The sequence below is a fragment of the Argentina silus genome (assembly GCF_951799395.1).
Source record: "Argentina silus genome assembly, chromosome: 1".
NCBI lineage: Eukaryota > Metazoa > Chordata > Actinopteri > Argentiniformes > Argentinidae > Argentina > Argentina silus.
The window spans coordinates 5600436-5623919 of NC_139655.1; the positions used below are offsets into that span (position 1 = coordinate 5600436).

Here is a 23484-nt window from a genome sequence, read left to right on the forward strand (position 1 = left end):
AAACTTATTTAGAAGACAGCTATTAGTTTATCTGTTTAATGAATTATGCTTAAAACCAAAATAATGCCAGAGAGGTAACTCTAATAGAAATCCAGGCATTAGTATCTCTAACTCCATAATCTTGAGTGAGAACCACAACTCCTCCAACACATGCTGATTTATGACTTTGATCTGTGAGGCAGTGACAGCCCCAATCTGAAGTCCCTCAAGCTGAAAAACATCGGTCACAAGTCCAGCCCTCCAAACTGATGGCCTGTCCAGTCAGGTCAAGCACCCTCTCTGACCCCTCCAGACAAAGGCAGAAATTCCATCTGTGGCCTGGAGGACATGGCACAGTGCTAATGGGAGAGGGGTACCACCACCACCACCGCCCCGCCTCTCAGACGAGTCTTACCCAGGGTAGGGATTAGCAAATCTGGGTCTGATCCAAGGGCCCGACCCAAAAGCACCGGCACAGGAATGCAATAATCACACACGCAAGAGCAATCTCCCTGTCTTAATCTGCACTTACTCCTCAATTTTAAAAGCGTTTCCCCATGGTTTAGAAATGCTCCACTTAAGATTACTGATGGGCAAGTAGGAAAGCCCTTTAATCACTGAGGTAATGTATTATTAAATCCTTTATGTTTGTAAGGTGGGGATGTTTTTTTTTTTTTAAAGACTTAAAGGGAAGATCGTATATACTGTGTACAGGATAGCTATAGCGTATACTCAGTGGGCAAATCTGCTCTTCCTCATACCATAAAGCGCCCCAATATCCAAGTCTGCCCCACACTCGCCCCCTTCTCAAATAGAATATAGAGTAGAAAACACCAAAGACTCTCTCTCCCACTGTGCAAACCACAGACAGAATTCTTTGAGAGGGAGGGAGGTTCTGCTGAGGACTTAACAACTACAAAATACATTCTGAGAGGCTTTTTCATACCGTACCAACGACTCCTTAATAACAGTAACTATGTTACAGCCTCAACAATCTTACCAACGCAAACAACAAAATGTGGAATTACTCAAAAATATTTGGGAACTTAGTCAAGATTTTCACAACCCTCACATTAAATCACCTCAGTGAGTGACAAACTAACAGCCCTTACAGCTTTAAAACATTCCTCACTTTAGTATTTGAGGGTTAATGACCACAACATGGATGTATGACCTGCCCTCTAGTATGAGAGATGAGGAAATAACCAACAGGGACATTCACCCCATAGGAGAGAGAGGGAGAGAGAGAGAGAGAGAGAGAGAGAGAGGGAGAGAGAGACAGAGAAGGAGAGAGAGAGAGAGAGAGAGAGAGAGAGAGAGAGAGAAAGTAAGATAGAAGAGTGAGAAAGGGAGGCATGGGAGAGAGAGATAAAGTCGGGTGAGTGACCGTACGGCCAAAGACAGTGGACAGAACAGGTGGGTCGGAGGACTGTTTACACGAAGGGAAGGGCAAATAGTTTACACTCCATCCGACAGCTCCACCACAGCTCCACTGACAGCTCCACCATTACAAGTAGTTTCACATGATGAAGCTGGAGATTCCCCCAAGCACTGTGATCGCAGCCATCACGACCAACTTGTGCTTCTTCCAAACTCACCGTTGGAATGAAAAGCCTCCTTGAGGTGCAGCAGGACGTCGGCGAATCGTCGCACGTCGTTTACCAGTTGCATGATGTAGTCAGGGTCTGCCGCAGGAGCATCCACACTGTCTGAACCAGAGCTGATGGAGCTCAGGGAGCTGCTCTTGGCGCCTCGACCCACCCCCCAGGTACCCGTGGCCAGGGTGCCTGTACTAGTGCCCGTGCCCGTGCCCGTGCCAGCGGACAAGGGGAAGAAGTGGGAGTTGGAGAGTCGTGAGATGCCCATGGAGAGCTTGTTACTGCCACCGCTACCACTGCCGCCTCCTCCACTGCTCTGCCGCAACATCCCCACTGCAGCCAGCATGCCCTCTCCCGGCCCTGGCCCCGGCCCTGGCCCTCCTCCCTCCTGTCCTGTGATCCTGTTGGGGTTAGCTCTCAGATCCCACCCTGCTCCAGAGCACAGACAGATGATCCTGCAGAACCAGAGACAGAGAGAACGTTTAGAAATGAATTATGTTAATCAAACTATAGATTAAGATCATTATTACTACTCATTAACAACACTCACAATAATCAACTTTGAACCTTGTAAAGAAACTATAAAAATACAATAACATTCTCAGAGCTTTGTCAATGGTGAATTTGTAAACTCTGAGTGAGTCCGCTGATAAACACAAAGGGGTGACAGGACTGGATCTATTTAGAGAGACTGTGCTCTGGAACAAGGCAACAGGGCTTTTCAGAGGCACTGTCTGCCTGTGGTCTGAAGCATAATGAGTGCTTGAGAGTGCACTCTTTCATTTGGCTAGAGAGAGCGAGGGAGAGAGGGAGAGACAAACAAATGCAGACCAACCAGCCCCTATCATCTCAACATTACATCTCACCACTGTGGTGGTTCTAATTGGGTCTTCCCACACACCCAAGTTCTCGCCCACACAACTTTACGGGACCGCCACAGAGAGCTAAGAGTGCACAAACACAGAGAAATACAGACACAGACACACAGACACAGACACACACACCCACACACACACACACACACACACACGCACACACACACACACACACACGCACACATACACACACGCACACACACTGTTGCTGACTGCTGTTTGTTGCTGACTGCCGTTGTTGAGTGTGTAGAAAGATCCCAAAGCATTTCACTGTGTCAATTACAACTGTATGCGATACATGACAAATACAATTTGATTTGATTTAGATTTAGATTTGACACACACACACATACATACATACACACACACACACACACATACACACACACACACACACACACACACACACACACACACACACACACACACACACACACACAAAGACACACACACATACACACACACAATCAGAAGAGGGATATTAGTAATTGGTGATCCTGTTGTCAAAGGTATTATTTATCTGGTTTGCATGCCTTATAGGGATGCAGCTTTCTGTCGTTTCTTTGCCTTGATTGTATATGCTCTGTACCTATCTGTGTCCCAGATTTTGTTTTGTTTCTGATTATATCTCTGCACCTAAGCAATGAATCAAAATTCTGTCAAAAAAACATTCATTATGTCCCTTCTACTTCACATCCCGAGATTCCTGAATGGATGGGATAATTTACACTATCCGAAAAGTAGTCGGACACTTTAAAGCACAAATATACACACCTGCCGTACAGTCCTGGAACATCGCACCTTGAGAAATTCCTCTTCCTTCTTTACTCTTGATGAATATAACAGAATCCACCTTTATAATATTTCCGAGCATCAATGCACGTACACTACACCTCTCTCTACATACCCCAATCTCTCCGGAGTTGGAATTTGGGGACCGCCGCCGCTCAATCTGGCTGCGCACGAACCTCCTCCTCCTCTCATGTGACGCAGTAGGTAATTTGTGATTGGCTGTTTGAGGTGACGAGGAATGAAAGATTTGGGCTCCTTCCCCTAACAACAGGTGCCCTATGTTTGAAGTGTCCTGTGTTCAACCTGTAATCTTGTGTTCTGGCTCACTCTAATTTATAGGTCTATGGGCTCACCGCTGTGCCTCAGATTTGCACTTCATCAAGTTGAAAGAATAAATTAGGTAGATTGCCAAAGAGGCAATCTGTATGTTCACCAATATGCCTAAACTCAAATAAAGCCTTCATACATTATTTATAAATCACATATCACATATAAATCACATTGATAAGCAATTAATACCAAGTGTGCAATTACAAATCCCTACATGTAGTGCTTTGTCAAATGTACAGTCGCATCATTTACTTAATGAGTCAGTAGCATAAAGAATTTATTGAGGATATATTAAGGTTATCCATTTACATACTGTGTTGATCATTATACTCTATTATATACTCCATATCACCATCATTTATTATACGGATACAAAAAACATCTTTATTATTTAATTGTATATAGGCTATCAATTATTCACCAGGTACGTGAGTCCCATTGTGAAAATAATGTGCACAAAATTATGTTTATGTTGTGTGAACAAAAACAGTTGAAAGAATAAAGGACTGTGCATGGTGGAACAGGTGTCCTGCTTTTAAAATAAAAGGATATTAAGTAATTTCTAGGGCAGGCCTGTGTGTTTCATTGTGTGTCTTGAAAATCGTTCTGTGAGTGCCATCTACTGAGCACAGAAAAAGGTTGATAACCTTTGGTGAGTTCTCCTAGGCTCTTGCGTCACCAAAAAAAGAAATATATAGGCTCTTGAATCCATCTAGTGGTAAAAGTGTGTTGCCTACATGCTCTACGATTGCGTAGAGTTCGAATGTGTTCGAATGTGAATGACTCCAAAAATAGCAAAGAGTTGATTTAGTTGAGTTTGGTTCATCCTAGCTGAAATGTCATCAGAATTATGCGTCTGTCATATGCCATTTCTTCCTCCCGGTCCTCACATCATGGATAAGGGATTTATATGACTAACTTTCAAGGTCAGTTAATGAACTACGTCTGTCCCTCGTATTGTGTTTGTTCGACTATGAGGAGCTGCTGTCATTGTTACCTCCCCACATCCCAGCATGCACATCGCTGCACACTGACCGGCTGGTACTGTAGGAAACATGGCGGCCGTCAGTAAATACCTGACAGCAAAAAACTCCTCCATAGCCGGTGGTGTCTTACTGGTTTTATATCTCCTGAAGCAAAGAAGAAGAGCGTCCAGATTGAACGGGTATGTTGGTGAAGAAAATAAAGTAGTAGCTATTAATTTGGTGTATGAAAGCAACATAGGTAGCGCTTACTGGGTTAAGTGTCAACCAGAGCTGTGGCCAGCAACCTAATCGAGATTGCACGAAAGATTTGCTTTTGACAGGTGTTAGAGTCTAGAAGTCAATGGAAGACTAATTGTTCGGGATGTGCAACCCTCTTGTATGTTTGATACGTTTTAATTACATTTTTTTTAAATTGCATGTTTATTTGTTAAACTTCATTGTTGTCAACTCTTCCTGTGACATCCCTTAAATGTGTCTGCATGCACGACTTTTACGAAGGCTGCTCTCGTTAATGCACCACGGTAAAGCAGGATTTGGGTCCAGTGAGTGTTATTTGATACGTTCTCGACGTCACGTGTTCTGATGTCGGTGTAAAACTTTGCAGCCTACTGTTTGAATCTGTGCCTTTGTTCCCATCACAGTAAAAAAGCAGATGCTGAGAAGCTGTTGAACAATGACGTAAGTGTATATCAGGCTTCAAGAATGCAAAGCTCACTGATAGGAAAACGCCTCACAAGTTCACACAATGTATACATCTTGTAGCTCGGTTGGCAGAGCATGGCGCTAACAACGCTTAGGTTGTGGGTTCAATTCCTGCTGGGACCATCTATACTGAAATGTATGCACTCACTGCAGTGTAAGTCACTTTGGATAAAAGCGTCAGCTAAATGGCATATATTAAATGGCATATAAATATATATAATAATATATCATTTTTAGCCTACATAATAATATGATTGCTAGTTATCCTCTGACAGTTGCCTTGGTTCTATTTGTGCAGAAAGACAGTAAGAAGGACCGGGCGGCAGTGGATGGAGTTTTCTTACACCGAATCTGCGGTATCATGAGAATCATGGTTCCTCGCTGGCTCTGCAAAGAGGTGGGCCTTATTTGATCAAACTGTGCTTTAATGTGCATAATGTTGTAATAACAAACACATGACGTGACTGTTTCCCAGTGTGTTAAAGGCAATGTCCAAATCATACGTGAAGGTCTTTGTCAAAATCAAGGCCTACAACATTGCTCTATGGTGCCACATCATGATAAGCGTTAACCTTGAAGTTATTCAACTCCTAATCAATGCTGGCCTTTAGAGAGATCTGCAGCAAGTTCAATGTGTGTTCCTCATTGCAACACTTTTACACCCAACATATCTCCTTCTTCCCTCTACTCAGAGGGCCTCAACATACATATCTTAAAGGAATGTTCCATTTTATTTTTTTAAATTTTTCCTGGTTTGGCTCTGACCTTTTCTATAATTGATTAGCCCAGACAGTTTTTAGTGACACATGATGCTTCCTTCGATACAGAGTAGTTATATTTTGGGCAACATTGGGCCCCATTGATTCTGGAAATATGTCTTAAACACATTGCAGACACTCCAATCAAACTCATATTATGACAGAATCCCTCTCTGAAGACTTTGTCTGCATTATTGTTTCTGAAAAGTCACTAGAAATTCAAGGGAGCTCAATCATCAAGTGGGATTATTGATGATCTTGGACTAGTCTAGAGCCCTTTCACACACACCAGTTTGTTTTTGGAAGCGAAGGCCACAGTGGAATTGAATATGTTGGGTGTACTATATAAGGGTGAATGAGCATAGGGAATGAACATGAGGATTTCAGGCCTGCTCCACATTTTGAACTGCCACTTGCCATTTGCTTTGCTTTGAATTTTTGATTTCATAATATGCCCATTTGATGTTGGCTGTACCCTCCTTTAAGTGTTTTCTCTCCATTATTGTTGCCACAGACAGGATACCTTCTCTTTATTGCCGCTATGCTGGTCGCGAGAACGTACTGTGACGTATGGATGATCCAGAATGGCACGATGATTGAAAGGTCAGGACACTTCTGATCATGTGACCTGTTCTCCAATCTGACTTTTAGATGACCAGTGAGCTTGATGGTGTTGATGGTTGTAATGAATAGGTTAAGACAACCTGCAGTGTAGTTTTTTCCCCCCTTAACAGATTTTGTTTTCTTTCCCTCACTCTTCCACAGTGGTATCATTAGCAGAGATATCAATCTGTTCAAGAAGCATTTTTATTCCTACATTGCTGTCATACCTGGGGTAACTGTCCTCTGCACATGGTTTTCATAAATTAATCCAAACCTAGAAAACCATTAACTGTGTGTTATTTATGTTTCTGGTCCCTTAACATATTCATAGATAGACCTATACCTTGCTTTTCAGGCCGTAACACTGACCAACAAGCCTATTCTAATGAAAATCATGGATCTATGAGTTAATAGTAGATAATAGCTTTTAATGGAATGTAATGTGTAACACACCATGTCAGAGCTCCTCTGCTTCCATACAACAGTGCATACGGGTGAATGATTAAGGTCCTCCAAGTGTTTCTTCCCCAGTACAGGATACATTTGTCTGTGAATGATCTGATCTGTCCCACTCACTGACGATGTTTGCTCATCTTTATGCATGTTGTGGTTTGCAGTGCAATTATCGGCCGCAACACTAAAGATTTCAAGGGCTACTTGTTCAACTTTGTCACAGTCATGCCACTTGTAAGTGTGATATTTATATAATATGTCATATATCAGTTGATTCACATGAGTCTGATGAATTGTGTACTTTGCTTTAATTTCACAATACCATAGCACCAGTTCTCTGAAAGTATCTGAAGTAGCCATACATTTAGGGCCTGTCATATATATTTTGGTCAACATTGTCAGAGGAGGCCTGATATTAACACAACACCATTCCCTGTATATCACTATTAACCTTTACTAAACTATAATTCATATACCTACTAGTAATATTGTATGAATCACCTTCCTAGAACTGTCAAGCTAATATCTCTCAGCTTTATTGTGTCAGATTTATTCATCCTCTAGAAAATCCTCTTAGATATAAATTGTCCTTAGTATGTAATTTGCTTAGTGTGAAATACATCCTCTCCTCTGTCCATGCATTGAACCCAGGAAATCCATATCCCATTGCAGATTGCATTGCATATTGATAGAAAAGCAAAAATTGTGTTTGGTGAAGTGCATGTCTGTCTGTGACTGGTCCACTCCAGATAGCCTTGGTGAATAACTTCTTGAAGCTGGGTCTGAATGAGCTGAAACTACGGTTCCGTGTGCGGCTCACCAAGCATCTCTATGATGAATACCTGACGTAAGCACTGCAACTGCCTAATGGTCCTAGCGTTAACAAAGTAAAATCGTAGGAACGACATCTTTATGCAAGTCCACCATTGCTATAGCTAAAGTGCCTAATAAGCTTTAGAATTGGCACTGTATTACATGCAAACTGAATGATTAAATCATTGTATCTTTTTGCAAACCCTGTTGAAATTGGGTGGTTTGATCTCATTTACTGCAAATGGATTCAACACCTTTCATCCCCAGGGGCTACACTTACTACAAAATGGGCAACCTGGACAACCGTATCGCCAACGCTGACCAGCTGCTCACCCAGGATGTGGAGAGGTTCTGTAATAGTGTGGTGGAACTGTACTCCAACTTGAGCAAAGTAAGATTAAGACGACCAGCTCATGCCCCCTTTTTCCTCTTCTTGTTCTTTCATAAACTATTGGCCCCTAAGAATAAGTGAATACATTATATACATTCTTGGAATGTAATAATAATATTGCATAAAGTACCTGAAGACAGCTGTTATTTATTGTACATTTACAGAGAGTGACATGCATACTATTTCTCTCTCCGTCAGCCTCTCTTGGACATTGGATTGTACATCTTCAAGCTGACAAGTTCCATTGGTGCTCAGGTCAATATAGCTTCAGAGTTGTACCATTCAAAGACCGCTAAACAGATCCCTTCTAGCTGTGTTAGTCCCGGTGTTAAAAGGATGTGATGTCACCCTTCCCCCCCCAGGGCCCTGCTAGTATGATGGCTTACCTGCTGGTCTCTGGGCTGTTCCTGACTAGACTGCGGAGACCTATCGGCAAGATGACCGTGACAGAGCAGCGCTACGAGGGAGAGTACAGATATGTCAACTCACGCCTTATCACCAACAGGTAAGGCCCAGGTCCACGTTTCCATAACCCCATAATCACATACTTTGTGATCTATGTCAATCTTGTTAAATGAAGCCCATAGCATAATGTGTGTGTATGACTGACGGTATGTCTTAAAACGCGTTCTGTTCCATAGTGAGGAAGTCGCGTTCTACAATGGGAACGAGAGAGAGAAACAGACTATTCACTCGACATTCAAGAAACTGGTCAGTATCATTGGAGTAACATTGTTTTTAAAGACATTTTAGTTGATCTAGAAAGAGAGAGGGACAGTCTGTTGTGTGTGTGAGAAGTGTCTGAAGGAGTTCTGGTCTTTTTCTTCTCAGGTTGACCACTTGCACAAATTCATCTACTTCCGCTTCACCATGGGGTTTGTGGACAGCCTTATCGCCAAGTGTAAGATGTTTTAGCCTTACATCGAATGAAGTATTGTTGTTCAGCAAAGCAGTAATGTTGTTGCACATACGAAAACGCAGAAAGCACCCTGGTTGTGAGTTACATTATTATCACTAACCACGCTAACCCAAATCTTGGTCTCATTCTCCCCCAAGACCTGGCTACGGTGGTGGGCTACCTGGTGGTGAGCCGCCCCTTCCTCAACCTGTCTGATCCCCGCCACCTGCAGAGCACAACCTCAGATCTGCTGGAGGTGAGGAACTCACTCACTCACACAGTACAGACACAGGAGATAGAGGACATGTTGGTCACACAGGTTAGATATCTGACCTCTGTGTGTGTGACCTTTAGGACTACTACCAGAGTGGGAGGATGCTGCTGAGGATGTCTCAGGCTCTGGGCAGAATCGTGCTCGCCGGCAGAGAGATGACCAGGCTGTCAGGGTAAGGTTGGTTCTCCATATGATGACAAACTTACATCAAGGGTTGATTCAGCTACAACTGCCATTATTAGTCCCCAAAACTCTCAATTCCTCCACTAATCTGTCCGTCTCTCCATCCAGGTTCACCACCCGCATCACTGAGCTGATGAAGGTTCTGAAAGAACTGAACTCTGGGAAATATGAGCGCACCATGGTCTCCCATCAAGGAAAAGGTAATAATCAGATATAGTGACTAACAACGACTTCTGTGTACATGCACCAAATAATCAGATATTACTCAATATAACAAAGCAATACTCCGAATAAGGCATAAATCATGTAAACACCTTATTCTGGTTTTGTTACCCCGAATACGGCCTTAGTCGGAGGAGGCATAGTCAGAATAGAATGTGGCATATCAAGCTATGTTTCGGATTATAATACAGACTATTAGGACAGTATACACCTTACTCAGAATACCCCTCTCAGGAGTATCCTGCGACAGTATGTGCCAGTTGCGCAAGCCTCTTGTATGACATTTGCATTTACATTACATTTAAATTTAGCACATTTTTTACATTTAGACACTTTTATCCAAAGCAACAAGTATATTAGTCTAAAGTAAGTGAATCATCTTGACATCAGTCATCATAAGAAAAACATCTATGGAAGAATTTTATTATTTTATTTTTTTTCTATTTTATTATTAACAGTAGAGGAACTGGACAAAGGGGTAGTGGGGGGTGAAGAGGTCTTAGGAGGGACAGTCAAGATGTAGCCTGAAGAGATGAGCCTTCAGTCTACAGCAGAAGATTGGTAGTGACTGCCTTGGCAGAAAAAAAACGTTCCTGCACACCCAGCTGGTTTCTCACAGTTGTGCGGTACTCGGCACAGCATCTATTTCTGTGAAATGCAACTGCCACTTGCATCTCCAGAGGTAGCCTACCGACGCACGCAGGTAACAGCTTCAGGATGCAGCACCCTCTCTACCATAGAGCACCATTTTGATTAGGATCTGCGAGACATGCAGAGGTTTTCTCTCCTTGTTGCGCACTCTCATCCAGTGAATAAAATGAGTTTTATTTGGTGAATTAAAAAAAAATGATGCACAATTTGCAGAAAAGCAACCAGTGTATCACGGGAGCAACATGGTTGCATTTCCAATAGCTTTGATGAAAAGTTGCAGGAATCTACAAGGGTAGGCGTCCTCACCCACTAATCGGAGTATGCACCATTTGCATGTAAGCAGAAATATTACAAGAATATTTCTTTTTGCAGTCCATGTAAACTTTTTAATCAAAATACTGTCGAAGTCAAGGCAATAATCTGAGTTGTGTGTGTATAAATGTAGTCACTGATCTCAAATGCCATGACCAAGTTAGTGGTGGAATATTATTGTGTTTCTATTGTTTTATTGTAGAATCAGGAGCCTTAGAGAAAATGACGCTGATCCCTGGAAGTGGTGAGATTATCAACATGGACAACATCATCAAGTAAGTGTGACACACCTTGCAGAAAATGCATTGCAACAAGGTCTCTTTGATATATGTTTTTGTGTTGTGATCAGCGAATTACAAACCATGTTTAAGATGAGCCATTCGAAATAACAGTGTCTGCATTGCAGGTTTGACCATACCCCACTAGCAACACCCAACGGAGATGTCCTGATCAGAGACCTGACTTTTGAGGTAGGTATTATTTCCTTAAAAAAATCATATACTGTACTGTGTCGTTACTTATATCATATGCTGCATTTCATGTTAGCCACCAGCAAATGTGTGCCAGTAGTCAATTAGGTATGACCTTTAGTCCACTCAACAACAAACAACTGTGATTTCGAAGAGTTGTTTGCGTTCAATGTTCAGATGATCGCTCTAGATGTTACAATGAGGTTTTCTCTCTCTTTTTGAAGGTGAGGTCAGGCACCAATGTTTTGGTGTGTGGGCCCAATGGCTGTGGAAAGAGCTCACTCTTCAGAGTCCTGGGAGAGGTGAAGAATTATAACCCTAACCCACTGTATTCATGATTTTTATATTTTTTATTATTGTTTATTAATTTGAGATGCCTGTGCTCTTCGGGAAAAAGAGGTCCTTGTTAATAGAGTCTGCACAACTAATTAATCAAAGAGTTGTGTATTGTGTTCGTATATTGTATGAATATAAAGTAATGGTCTCTCTTGATAGTTGTGGCCTCTGTTTGGAGGACGGCTGACCAAACCACAGAGAGGGAAGCTGTTCTACGTTCCTCAGGTAACTTACTGTCTTTTATCATCTATACACCTTGAACAAGTATTTTATACTGCAATTCTGACAGTTTCAGTGCTTGTTGGTTATAAGTTGACAGTCATGTTGGACCTACTGTTATTATAATTTAGTGTAGTTTAGTGTTTATTGACCTGTTTATGACCTGTTGTTGTAGAGACCATACATGACCCTTGGCTCCCTGAGGGATCAGGTGATCTACCCAGACACCTACGATGATCAGAAGAGGAAAGGGATCTCTGATCTGGTAGATCACTGTTTAATGAAGCACATCACTGTGTCACTTAAACAAGCAAAAATTCCAGAGAAAAGGTCTGTGTGAAAAGGTCTCATGCTGTACTATCTGTGTGTGTGTCTGTGTGTGTCTGTCTGTTTCTACAGGTGCTGAAGGAGTACCTGGACAATGTGCAGTTGGGTCACATCTTGGACCGAGAGGGATCTTGGGACACTGTACAGGACTGGATGGATGTGCTCAGTGGAGGAGAGAAGCAGAGGATGGCGGTAAGAAAAGAGATTAGAAAGAACAAACTAGGGGATTTCAGTCTGACCACATTTAACACGAGATTTGACACTACATGTGTGTGTGTGTCTGTGTCTGTGTCTGTGTGTGTATGTATAGATGGCCCGGTTGTTCTACCACAAGCCCCAGTTTGCCATCCTGGACGAGTGCACCAGTGCTGTGAGTGTGGATGTGGAGGACTTCATCTACAGCCACTGCAGAACGGTACGGACACACCACATCACTCCAAGTGTCTAGCTGTGCTGAGCGCTTACCTCTTTACCCAGATCTCTACACCTCCAGTCCAGGTTGTGTCTGTAACATGGATTAAGAATTTGTAGCATCTGGGTGCTATAAGAGTTGTAGCATGCTGGTATTTCTCAACTGATTGGTCTTTTGTGGTTTTCTCTGTCAACAGGTTGGCATCAGTTTGTTTACCGTCTCTCATAGGAAGTCCTTGTGGAAGCACCATGAGGTAAGATCACAACCTTTTCTGGAAACGCTGTCAAATGTGTCCTTGTGGCTTCTGATACGTTGTTTTGTTGACACATGTTGTGGGAAATGATGGTGGGAAACTCTTTTGGGCAGTTTTTTTCGGAAGTATAGCTTTTGTTTAAGTAATGTCAAAGTTCCCATGGTGTCTCAGATTGGCTGTGGTCTTTCTCTTTTCTGCTTGACTGACAAATAAAGGAGTTAGGGTTAGTGGGGACTTTTTGACCAGCTGATATATGACCCAGCACTTTGTTTTGCCTTACTCAGTACTACCTCCACATGGATGGAAGAGGGAACTATGACTTCAAACTCATCACAGAGGAGACAGTCGAGTTCGGCTCCTAGACAAATGTCAACAATATATACACACACATCATCCCCAACCTAGAGAAGATGTCCACTAATTCTGCACTAAAACAAGTTGTAAACTAAATCCAGATGGTGTTGTTTTTAATCAATTGTAACCAATTTAGTTTTTTGGGACAAAGCTGTATTTAAATCTCTGTTAGTCGGAATTAAGGAATTCTTTGTTCAAAGTGATTGTATATACATCTAATTTATGGTCCAGTACATTGTTCACACTGGGCCAAACTTATGGAAATTTGAAAATGGTCAAACCTTGATGAATTATGTTTGTATTATATGCCTGTGAATTAAATCATGTTTGATAATGATTAAGATGAGGTAGCTCTGACAGATACTCTGACTAATTAATTAACACTGTAAGCTAAAACTTTGGACCAGTGATCCTCAACACGTCCCTGTGGACAGGTTATAATCCATGTCTGGCTTTTTGTGAGAGCAATACCAGAGTACAGTATATGTATATGCAAGTGAAGTTCCTGCTGCTATCCTGGTCCCACCCAGATCTGTTTGAGTTATGTAGCCAACCTGTGTCGTCAAGCCAAACATGACACCAACAGTAAGGAGTTAGCTTATAGCACAAACAAATCTGGTGGCGACCAGGCTATCTTGGTTGCCTCTACCTGGGAGGAATCCCTCCACATGCAAGCCGTCTTTGGCCTAAGATGAGGAACAGAGAGTGACGGTGAAGAGGAAGTCAGCCCTGATGCTGGAGACCCCAGGTGCTTCCTCTGTCTTCCTCTCAACTGAGGGGAACTGTATGAAATGTGCTCAATGCTCAAAGCACCAGTGATAACCATCCATGGTTTAGGACGGTGTGTGGGATAAGCAGACCCCAGAAGCCTTCTTTCTTTACCCTTGCCCTTACCTTAAATGTCACTACTTCACGGTTGCCTCTCTGCCTCGGTTCCAATGTATTATAACACTATTGTAAGTCATTTTTGAACTGTAAAAACAGTGTCTGTAGAACTTGTGGTTTTATATGGGAGACTATAGTCAAAAGTGACTTGGCTCTCAAAGGGCATGGACCTTAAATAAACTGTATGAACAATGCGTTTTCATTAAAATGAGATAAAGTGTGTCTGGAGTGTGTCTCTTACTTGTGTTTTTAACTTTGTGGGTGAACAGGCGTTAGATGAGTGGACGCCCTTAAATGCTTACATAGGACATGGGTAGCTTTGTCACCTGAAAACCCCAGCGTGAGGATAGTTAGGCAGGTCCTGTATGAGTGAACCCGAGTTGGGGTCAACTGATGACAGTATACAAAAGTGTGCTGACGGCGTGTTAAGGGTGATGACACCTGTCTAAAGGATGTAGGTGAAAGGTTAAATATTCTCCTCAGAGAATACCTGTGTTCAGTCCTCTGTGAAGGTTTTCTGAAAATCCCATGAATCCTTTAGCTAACTACAATGTTATAAATCTGATTTCTGAAGATTGGGTTGTTCATACAGTACATAGTTTATACAGGTAGTCCAGCATTGGGATTGATTATTGGCATAACTAAATCAAAAGCTACCTGAGCTATGCCTTAGACCCATCGTGTCTAGAACACCTCAGCTTTACTCGGTGAAAGGTCACTGATTCACCAGGCGTTTCTGATCCACAACAGACAGTAGGAAAATAGTGACCTGGCTGTTTTTTTCTATGTGAATTATTAGTGATGTTACCACTTATCAACATAAGTACTAAATTGATGGAATTCAAGAAGAACCCCTTTTATTTTAGTTTTGTTTTTTCATGAGCCCATGCACAATTGTTTTGGAGTATTCATATACATTAGCATACTTAGCATTTACACACACTTAGCATTCCTCTGTTGTATGCTAAACCGATCACTCAGATCATTTGTTTGCACCAGTCACAGGTCTAGAGTCAGTTACTGTCTATAGTTTTATTAGGGATGTCAAAGTCCATGTGTGCTGTGATCGGCCTGCACATTGGTCTGCACATCAGCTGATATTCTTTGTTTCCGCATATGACTCAATGCAGGAAGTTATACGCAAACCACAATATTGGTTCCTCTAAATGCATCTTTAAGAGAACAAAAAGGAAGTAAGGCTCTGTCTAGTCCAGCTTGTTATGCACTGACTACTCTAACCGGTGTTGGCTGTGTTAGTTACTGCACACCTCATATGTGTAGGGCATATGTGTAATGGATAAGCTGAATTTGCTGCTTCTGGTGTGCCTACACTCACTATGGCCACACTGTCAACCTCTGGAACAAGGTACAGTAACATCACTGTTTTTTTTAGATTACATCTTTATCACCATTGTGTGACTGTTTGATAACATCACCATGAATTCAAAAGGGTGTATTTGGGTGTATCCTGTTAGTTTCAGTATAAGAGAAAGCGTTTTTAAAAGAAAGTGAAGTGAAGAAAGATAGTAGAAGTAGAAGTAGTTCCTGATCTGGTCTGTGCTGTGTTTGTGATGTCACTCCTCAGCGTCCCTGCGCTTCGTTGGGCTAGGGGACTGGGGGGGGCTTCCGTTTCCCCCCTACCACACCCCCCATGAGAAGGCTGTTGCTGAAGAGCTGGGAGAGGTGGCCCAGACTATGGGCCTGGACTTTGTCCTCAGCCTGGGAGACCACTTCTACTACAGTGGAGTGAAGAATGTGGATGACCCCCGCTTCAAGGCCAGTCCAGACTGTCAATACAGTCAATATACTTTATGCAATCTACTTTACATACATCATCATACCTACATATTGGAACAAACTATTAGATTAGATCTTAACTCTCCTGAGCTTGTTACTGTAAAGGAGAGGTTATACAACACATGCAGCAGTGCTGCTGTTTCTTCCTGTGCTGTGGTCATTGTGAAAGATGTGGTGAGAATGAGATACGTAGGGGTTACATCAGTGTGTCAGTTCCTTGCTAGACACACAGAGGAGAGAGGAAGCACTTTTATAATATGACACAGAGAATGTGATTTGTTGCTTATCCAGAGTGATATAATACAGCTGGACAGATGTGACAAGTGACAACGTTCATACTGAGAGTGAAGAGGGCACTTTAGCTCAACAAACTATTTTTACCCCTTAAACCAGGTGATTTTTTTTTCTGTGAAGCATATGCCCTCTAGTGGCATGTTGTCTGTGCACTCAAACACAATTCTTCATGAGCAGTAACAACATGGTTTATAAACAACGATATACTGTAACATTATAGATTCAAACCAATCTGTGAATGTAAACATTTGAAAACACAACAAATGGACAAATACTATCACAGCTGCAGTAGGATAACAAGACTTGTTTATGAGTGGACTTATTCATCACTTTCCCAAATAACAGTGGAATATTTCCCTCTTATAGTATACCTTTGAGAGTGTCTTCTCTCAATCCTCACTGCGTGGCATCCCGTGGTACCTGGTGGCGGGTAATCACGACCACGTGAGAAACGTGTCTGCCCAAATTGCTTACTCCAACAGATCAGATAGATGGTGAGCATTGTAAATAAGGCCAAACGGATCTTTTACTGTGTGTTTTGGCTTTGTGTGTCGGGCCCTAACCATCTCTCCTGAGCCTCAATCTGAGCTCATCAGGATGACTTAATTTCATTTCAACCTGGCCAATTGAAGTGAACTGAAGTTCAAAGGATTAATACAAAATTGTCCATTGGAAATTTTTTTCACTTTTTACATATGCATTTACTGCATCCCTCGAATTGACTGATTTGAAATGGAATTAACCACAATATGGCTTTCATCTTATTCCGTCCCCTCAGGAACTTCCCTGAGCTGTACTATGAGCTGGGTTTCAAGGTCCCACACACTAACGTATCAGTGACCATCCTGATGATTGACACAGTGTTGCTGTGTGGAAACACCTATGGGGGGACCCAGCCTGAACGAGAGGAGGACCCAAGGGCTGCTGCCAAGCAATTGAAGTGGATTAACTCAAGACTTGCAAACACCAAGTAAGACTGGCTCTCACAACATGACAAACACAACCTTTCAAGTTGCACACTGTGTCCATCTGTGCAACTGTCGTGGTGAAACGAATTAATCTCTGGGTAAATATGGCTCTGGATTTAATACTTTCAAGGGGGAGAGAAAAGTCTACGATCTGACAAGTTGTTGTTTAAGCCTCAGGAAAAGAATGTGAAGATTTTATGGCATGTTTTTATAGAGGCTGCCTGACCACACTCCTCTACACTCCTCTACACTCCTCTACTCTTAACCTTTTTGGTCAAGTGACCTCTGCACAGCTACACACACATTCCTCAACTGTCACTATGGGAGGACTGGGCACTCCTTCACAAAAGAGTGTTGTGAATAACGAAAAAATGTGTTTGTGTAACATGTTCACACTGTACCCTCTAGTCTAATGATGTCGCTTCACTTCTCTCTGACAAAACGAGACGGAGGAACCTTAGATTAATATTGTTGTGAAAACACATTCTCTGTACACACACATTCCCTGACACACTACGTCTCTGTCAGATTGTCATCTCTAGTTTGAATGATGGCGACAAACAGATTCTTCTTGTGACTTGTTCAGGTGACAAAGCTGCATCTAGACTAGAGGACATTTATTAAATTCTCATGACCACACACTAGAGGGATCATTGTGATACCAACAGAGGTCAAGCTCAGTTCTTGTCCTTCTCACAGGTCAGAGTACGTTATGGTAGCCGGTCACTATCCGGTGTGGTCTATTGGTAACCATGGTCCTACACAGTGTCTCCTGGATAAACTACGACCACTGCTGAAGAAGTATGATGTCACAGTTTACCTGTGCGGCCATGACCATGATCTACAGGTGTGTATGGGTTGTTATGACACGCATAAAAAATTGAATACACTGTATCACCATCATATGATAACAAAATGACATGACTTTTGTCACTAACCTTAATGTTGAATTCCTCTGTATCATTCTACCAGTTTATCAAAGAGGATGACGGGAGTTCCTACGTGGTCAGTGGAAGTGGCAACTTTGTCGACCTGTCCACCCATCACAGGGACAGCTTCCCATTGTCCTGGCAACGGTTCTCCAGTGCTGTCAATCATACGTCCGGAGGTTTCGCTTACTTTGAGGTCACAGAGAAACAAATGACCGTCAGCTACCTCCAACCAGATGGGAAGTGTGTGTATCAAACAGCACTGCCAAAACGCAATGTTTAACAGAGGGAGAGGCATCTTAAGATGATCAACTGTTGTGGCATAGCCTACTATGTGGACTGAGGCTGTGGCTGAACATATTTTCAAGCGGTTTTCTAATGACAAACGTGTTTTAACCGAGTAGAAGGTTGACTTTTCAGCTCTAACATTGAGAGTGCTTTACATATTTTTACAGATGTGTCTTTGCTGGTTGTTATCTTAATTTTAAAAATATTATTGTTTACCATTTTCATAAAGAAAAATTCAAGTATTTTACAATATAAGTATTTAAAAAAAGGACTGTGTGTGCGTGTTTTGTAGCTGATTGTCAGGAAGAAGACCTGTAGAGGGTGCTGGTGAGATTCTTTAGAATTCATAGCTGGGAAGATTGCTATCGACTCGACACAGGAATGTGATGTCTCCTCTGATACCAGACTAAATAAAAAGGTTAAAGGTTACAGAACATTTTTCATCAGACATGGACATACAAAGATAACATAACATTACTCCAACCGTAAAGAAAAGAGAAAAAGTTTCATATCAAAGTAAACACATTATCAAATGAATGATAAACACTTTATTTTTAAAAGCTTAAACATCTAATGAGTGCCTCATTAGTACCAGAAAACTTTGTGACCAGAGTCACAAATAGAAGGCATTTCATTCTTACATCCAGTTTTGTCAACTAACTGCTGCGCATAAATATATGTTAAAAGATAATCTGGCAATATTCTCACAACGATATCATTAGCAATATATACAACAAATTATCATTCATTTTCATACAGTATAGACATCCGCTGATCCCTCAAACCACGATACATTCATAGAATATGTTTAAAAATGACCTCATATACAAACAGTACTTTAATAATGGCTACAAACTATACATAATGCACTTAAATAAAACATGTAAATGTTCTAATTTAGATTTCCCACATAGTTTAACATTTTCCAGTGTCCCAAAATCATGTAATTTCCCAATTTAAGTTATTAACAATAAAACACAAGAAAATAAATAAAAACAACTGGAAGTGTTAATGTAAAATGTAATAATCACAACAGTAGATGAAAGTACCAGACACCAAAATATAGAAAATAATAATTTGCAGCATTGTATGTTGGGAAGAAAACATACGTCTAGTATTCACTGTTTCATAGAAACAATATTCAATAGTAACAATATATAACAATAATGGGGAATTCCAGTGTCTGACAATGGAATGTTAAAGTGGGGTTGCCCTTGCATCCTCCCTTTAAAAGGTTGAGTCCAGCTGTACCATACCTTGTATTCCCAAGTGAGTGGTTACTCAAGGATACACTATTCTACACAGCACGTAGCGGCATGCCCTCCTTTCCACTTCTACTGGCCTTCCTCCTCCGTTTGCAGCACACGACCGTGACTGTGACAGCCACAACGATAATCACAATGATGAAGAGGATGCCACCAGCTATCACACCAATCCCGTACTCTGCAGAGGAAACAGGATTACAGACCATTATTGTCTGTAGACAATGATTAAACACACACACACACACAGGAATTTTGCAGTGTTGCATTTCTTATTGAGCCTAAACAGGGAAGTGAGTCATTCATCAGCTCCTCTCGCTCTTCTGAATTTACCGTCATTAGCATTAGTGAATGAGTGGCCATTGACCGATGTTTTTGTGTAAGGGGGGGGGGGGGGGGGGGGGGGAATCAGCACTAGATTCTCTAATCATCATTTATTACAATGGCTAAGCACATGACTAACTAACATGTCATACAGTGAACAATTTAAGCGGTAATTCCATTCAACCCTCCATATAAATTACAAATAAGAAAAGTGTGTATAAATGTCCTTGTAAACATTCAGAATGTATCTAAAAGGTCCAGGCTGACCCTGAGGGAGAGATACATAGAGACTGAAAAAAAACTGCTGCGTACAGGTAAATCTCCTCCAATTCCTCAAATGGTAGTTATATTTCATCCTCTTTACCTTCAAAGATGGACTTGTCCTCATCAGGAGAACACTGGGTGTGACTGAGTTCACCCAGCTGTTTGTCCACAGAGCGGGAGGGGATAAAGGCCTGCACGTTGAAGCAGTAGCTCTCCCCACGGTCCAGATTAGTCAGCTCTATCTTACTGCTCTTAGAGTACTGCAATTTCTAGGGGGATATCATCACAGAGGGTAGGGTTTGCATTAGGTCTTACTGTATTCCATAGGCCCATTGTCTATCAGTTGTTGTTGATAACCACGGCACAAAGCGAATGGAGACATACTGTATGTTTGTAGTTTTAAATGTGTCAGAGGTACGCTTTGTCAAACTATAAACAGTTATTTACTGCATTAGATTTTCATTTACTATTGAGACACACGGGTGTAAACACTATGAAATGTAAATATTACTTTAAGAATTTGTGTTTTCATCCCCCTCCCATCTGAGCTCACCTTGCCAGTGCTTTTTGCCCTCCTGTAGGTGACCTTGTACTGCAGTTCATCTGTAAAGATGTCCCGAATGCTCAGATGTTGGTCTTGCTCAAACAGGGCTGTGAGAGGATCTGTTACATACAGGTTGATCTTCCTCTTGTCTTTCATCACTTCAATCTTGAAGTCAGGTCTGCCAACAAGAGCTGGATGGGGAAATAACAAATGAGCTTGTCATGCTTAGTGGAACTGGCATGAGGAGAATTCTGTTTTGTTTGACTGCAGGTATTTGTGCTGGGCCACACCTGGATCACACACATATAGTTTGTATTTTAGGTGTGCTTGATTTATCTTTGAGTTTGCACTTCAGGGACTTTACCAATTGTTCAATCGAACCAGGTCAAAAGAGCGCAGGTAAACTATTTGAAAGTATTCAACATTTTGACAAAGGTCTGGTCCTGGCCAGGGTACCTACTGTCTTTGTAGGGACAGAAGCGATCCGCGCTGGTGGACGGGAACTCAATGAGGTCTGAGGTCATGCCTCGGGGAGGCTCTGAGAGGATGTCGGCTGAGTAGGTGGCCTTCAGGTCCTTCAGAGAGTTGGACAGATCACACTCTGTCTCCATGGTTCTGATACAGTGCTGGTTCCTCTCTCTGTTCTGACCAACACTAAAACACAGATTGTCAAAATGATTATCAAAATGAGTTACGCATAATTCTTTCCATCATCCCTTTGCAAATGTATTTGTAGATTTGTATCATATTCTGTTTCACATTTGGGACATTCTAGATTTGCACCTTCAACTCTAAGACATGTACCAGCTATGATGTTAAATTACAATTGAACATCAATAAAATATCTATTCAACCTCTTTCTCTTTTTGCCACTCAAGACACCATTGATCAATTATGGCAGTCTAAGACACCTCATTTCCAGAAAAACCTTTTAGAGGATCAATACTGTAATCTCATCTGATCACCACTGCCATCCAACATAAACCTGATTCTCAAGGTCAGTGAAAGTCTGACTGAGACTGGCTATAATGTCATTATAGGCACCTTGTTTAGAGTGTCTCATAAGCAGAATTAATGAATGGGCTGTACATTGAATATAATTTAGCATATTGTAATAAGACATAAGCTAGGCTTTGCTGAACAACTGTTCAATAGACATCCAGAGAAATAAAGTGGCATTTCTATTAAATGATTGGCCATTGGTCTCACTGTCATATACACAACACTTAGTTTGATCGGTAAAACATGTACTCACACAGAAAATTCGACGGTGTATGAATAGTCGGTTGGTTCTGGCTCCCACATAAGTAGGGTTTTGAAGTTGAAAGATGACCATGTGACGTTTTGTGCCTTGGGAAACGTACCTAAAGAAGAAAATGTATCATGAGCAAACAAGGCTTCTGTTAAATTAACATTAGCTAAGTGAAAGACGTATGACTTGGACATTTGTATAAAGGACCACACTGAACAATTGCCTTACATAACTTACAGTGTGTGCACTGTAATGGAATGTAGTCTTTAACTTTCGTAAATAATTGACTCACCTGAAGCATAATCTGTAAATAAGAGAACAGAAGCACACAATGTCATACAGGCAATTGTTCCTCCACTTTTCGTCATTTTGTATGCCGAGAATTCAGTGTTCCAGTATTCCAATCGGGGTGAGCGTAATTTGATGTGACTGTATCCAGGTGCAGGCAACTCTGATTTCAAACGTATTATATTCTATGAAAAATCATCCAGCCGCGTGTCGCCCCTTCCTCAGTCTCCTTCAGATGTATCTGTTAGTGGTTAAACACGCTGTCTAGCAATATAACGACGTGTGTGTCGACCAAATAAGGCTGTCCGGATTGGGATGGGCTTCTGGAACAGGGCTATGGTATGCGGTTACTTCTTAACGGTGTGTCATCGCGCTTTAAATGATGGCCGATACATTAAGGTGTACATATTCTCGAATATATGAAGTCACAGCAATAGATGTCATTCTCTAATGCAAAACCCATGCATCCAAGTCTAGAATCCCACTGTCACAGTCGCTGCCGTTGCTGCCGTTGCTTTCCCTTTTGGTAAAGGCGCAGTCGGTCAAGGTGAGGCAGGCATGGAATGAGCTACAATCTAATTACAAAACCCAACAGCTACAGAATTGTTGCTCTGAGATCCCATATATTTGTATCACTTATCTTGCTATTTGGTTTTCTGTAGCTTGTGACATTCACAAATATTTGATAACATATTAGTACAATGACCAAGACCTCATGAACCAACACTGTGTTCAGACAGACACCTAATTTTGCACTTCACTGAGTTGTTGTTAAATTAGTCAGCCTCAAATTGTCAATAGCTCATATTCTGTATACTACTACCTTCCGGAAAATGTCAATGCCATCTTGGATTTACAATTTGTGTGTTGTGCAAAATCAGTTAGGACTTAATGGATATAAAAGATACTGAAACTGTGTCTCTGGGAGAATGTGTGACTCCGATCTTGTGGTATGTAAAACTTGCAACCACATTTACAACTGCATGATGTCATACTGGATTTAAATCCTGTTAAAGCAACAAAACAAAAAACTCATTCCAACTCAGCATTGCAATACTGCCACCTGATTGGGACATTGTGTGTGAGGTGAAGTAAATGAGATCTCGCACTCTGGAAATGTCATAGTATAAAACAATATCAAAAAATGATACTTTTGAAATATTCAAGTTCATATCTTTCAGAATTCTTCAGTTAATTT

General features: G+C 41.5%; 4 protein-coding genes across 4 annotated transcripts in view; 2 read left to right on the forward strand and 2 right to left on the reverse strand.

The window, feature by feature from the left end:
- The window catches only part of arhgap29a (Rho GTPase activating protein 29a), a 39588-nt gene extending 36264 nt beyond the window's left edge, over positions 1-3324 (reverse strand). Inside the window, exons 1-2 of the mRNA XM_083681019.1 lie at positions 3227-3324; positions 1578-2032 (exon numbers count right to left, since the gene is read on the reverse strand). Of these exons, the coding sequence (XP_083537145.1) occupies positions 1578-1923 (346 nt within the window). The 5' untranslated portion in view covers positions 1924-2032; positions 3227-3324. The remainder of the gene's footprint in view (positions 1-1577; positions 2033-3226) is intronic.
- A 1295-nt stretch (positions 3325-4619) lies between these two features.
- abcd3a (ATP-binding cassette, sub-family D (ALD), member 3a) lies at positions 4620-14293 on the forward strand. The gene is made up of 23 exons (XM_083679259.1): positions 4620-4739; positions 5202-5238; positions 5561-5659; positions 6535-6623; positions 7241-7310; positions 7826-7923; positions 8157-8280; positions 8479-8535; positions 8643-8785; positions 8922-8991; positions 9112-9181; positions 9337-9434; positions 9533-9624; positions 9744-9835; positions 11023-11095; positions 11227-11290; positions 11515-11592; positions 11786-11851; positions 12021-12110; positions 12245-12364; positions 12483-12587; positions 12781-12837; positions 13122-14293. The coding sequence occupies exons 1-23, from the start codon at positions 4630-4632 to the stop codon at positions 13197-13199; spliced, it is 1980 nt and encodes a 659-aa protein (XP_083535385.1). The 5' UTR covers positions 4620-4629; the 3' UTR covers positions 13200-14293.
- A 969-nt stretch (positions 14294-15262) lies between these two features.
- On the forward strand, positions 15263-18678 carry LOC310801033 (tartrate-resistant acid phosphatase type 5-like). Its single transcript, XM_083664978.1, has 6 exons — positions 15263-15442; positions 15662-15852; positions 16534-16661; positions 16946-17137; positions 17835-17982; positions 18108-18678. Exons 1-6 carry the CDS (start codon positions 15370-15372, stop codon positions 18345-18347), a joined length of 972 nt encoding a protein of 323 aa, XP_083521104.1. The 5' UTR covers positions 15263-15369; the 3' UTR covers positions 18348-18678.
- A 191-nt stretch (positions 18679-18869) lies between these two features.
- Positions 18870-22543, reverse strand: f3a (coagulation factor III, tissue factor a). The gene is made up of 6 exons (XM_083664903.1): positions 22291-22543; positions 22002-22110; positions 21207-21400; positions 20756-20937; positions 20303-20471; positions 18870-19795 (listed from the first exon to the last, which is right to left on the reverse strand). The coding sequence occupies exons 1-6, from the start codon at positions 22364-22366 to the stop codon at positions 19650-19652; spliced, it is 876 nt and encodes a 291-aa protein (XP_083521029.1). The 5' UTR covers positions 22367-22543; the 3' UTR covers positions 18870-19649.
- Between the last annotated feature and the right edge of the window lie 941 nt (positions 22544-23484).

What these genes read in the sequence shown, in the direction of transcription:
- abcd3a (XM_083679259.1), top strand. Translation starts at nt 4,630, where the DNA reads ATGGCGGCCGTCAGTAAATACCTGACAGCAAAAAACTCCTCCATAGCC. An exon ending in GGACAGCCTTATCGCCAAGT is followed by an intron (nt 9,182 to 9,336) that starts GTAAGATGTTTT and finishes TTCTCCCCCAAG; the next exon opens with ACCTGGCTACGGTGGTGGGC. An exon ending in AGCTGTTCTACGTTCCTCAG is followed by an intron (nt 11,852 to 12,020) that starts GTAACTTACTGT and finishes CTGTTGTTGTAG; the next exon opens with AGACCATACATGACCCTTGG.
- LOC310801033 (XM_083664978.1), top strand. Translation starts at nt 15,370, where the DNA reads ATGGATAAGCTGAATTTGCTGCTTCTGGTGTGCCTACACTCACTATGG. An exon ending in TCAAGACTTGCAAACACCAA is followed by an intron (nt 17,138 to 17,834) that starts GTAAGACTGGCT and finishes TCCTTCTCACAG; the next exon opens with GTCAGAGTACGTTATGGTAG. An exon ending in GCCATGACCATGATCTACAG is followed by an intron (nt 17,983 to 18,107) that starts GTGTGTATGGGT and finishes TCATTCTACCAG; the next exon opens with TTTATCAAAGAGGATGACGG.
- f3a (XM_083664903.1), bottom strand. Translation starts at nt 22,366, where the DNA reads ATGACGAAAAGTGGAGGAACAATTGCCTGTATGACATTGTGTGCTTCT. An exon ending in TACACCGTCGAATTTTCTGT is followed by an intron (nt 21,401 to 22,001) that starts GTGAGTACATGT and finishes TCTGTGTTTTAG; the next exon opens with TGTTGGTCAGAACAGAGAGA. An exon ending in GGACAAGTCCATCTTTGAAG is followed by an intron (nt 19,796 to 20,302) that starts GTAAAGAGGATG and finishes TTTCCTCTGCAG; the next exon opens with AGTACGGGATTGGTGTGATA.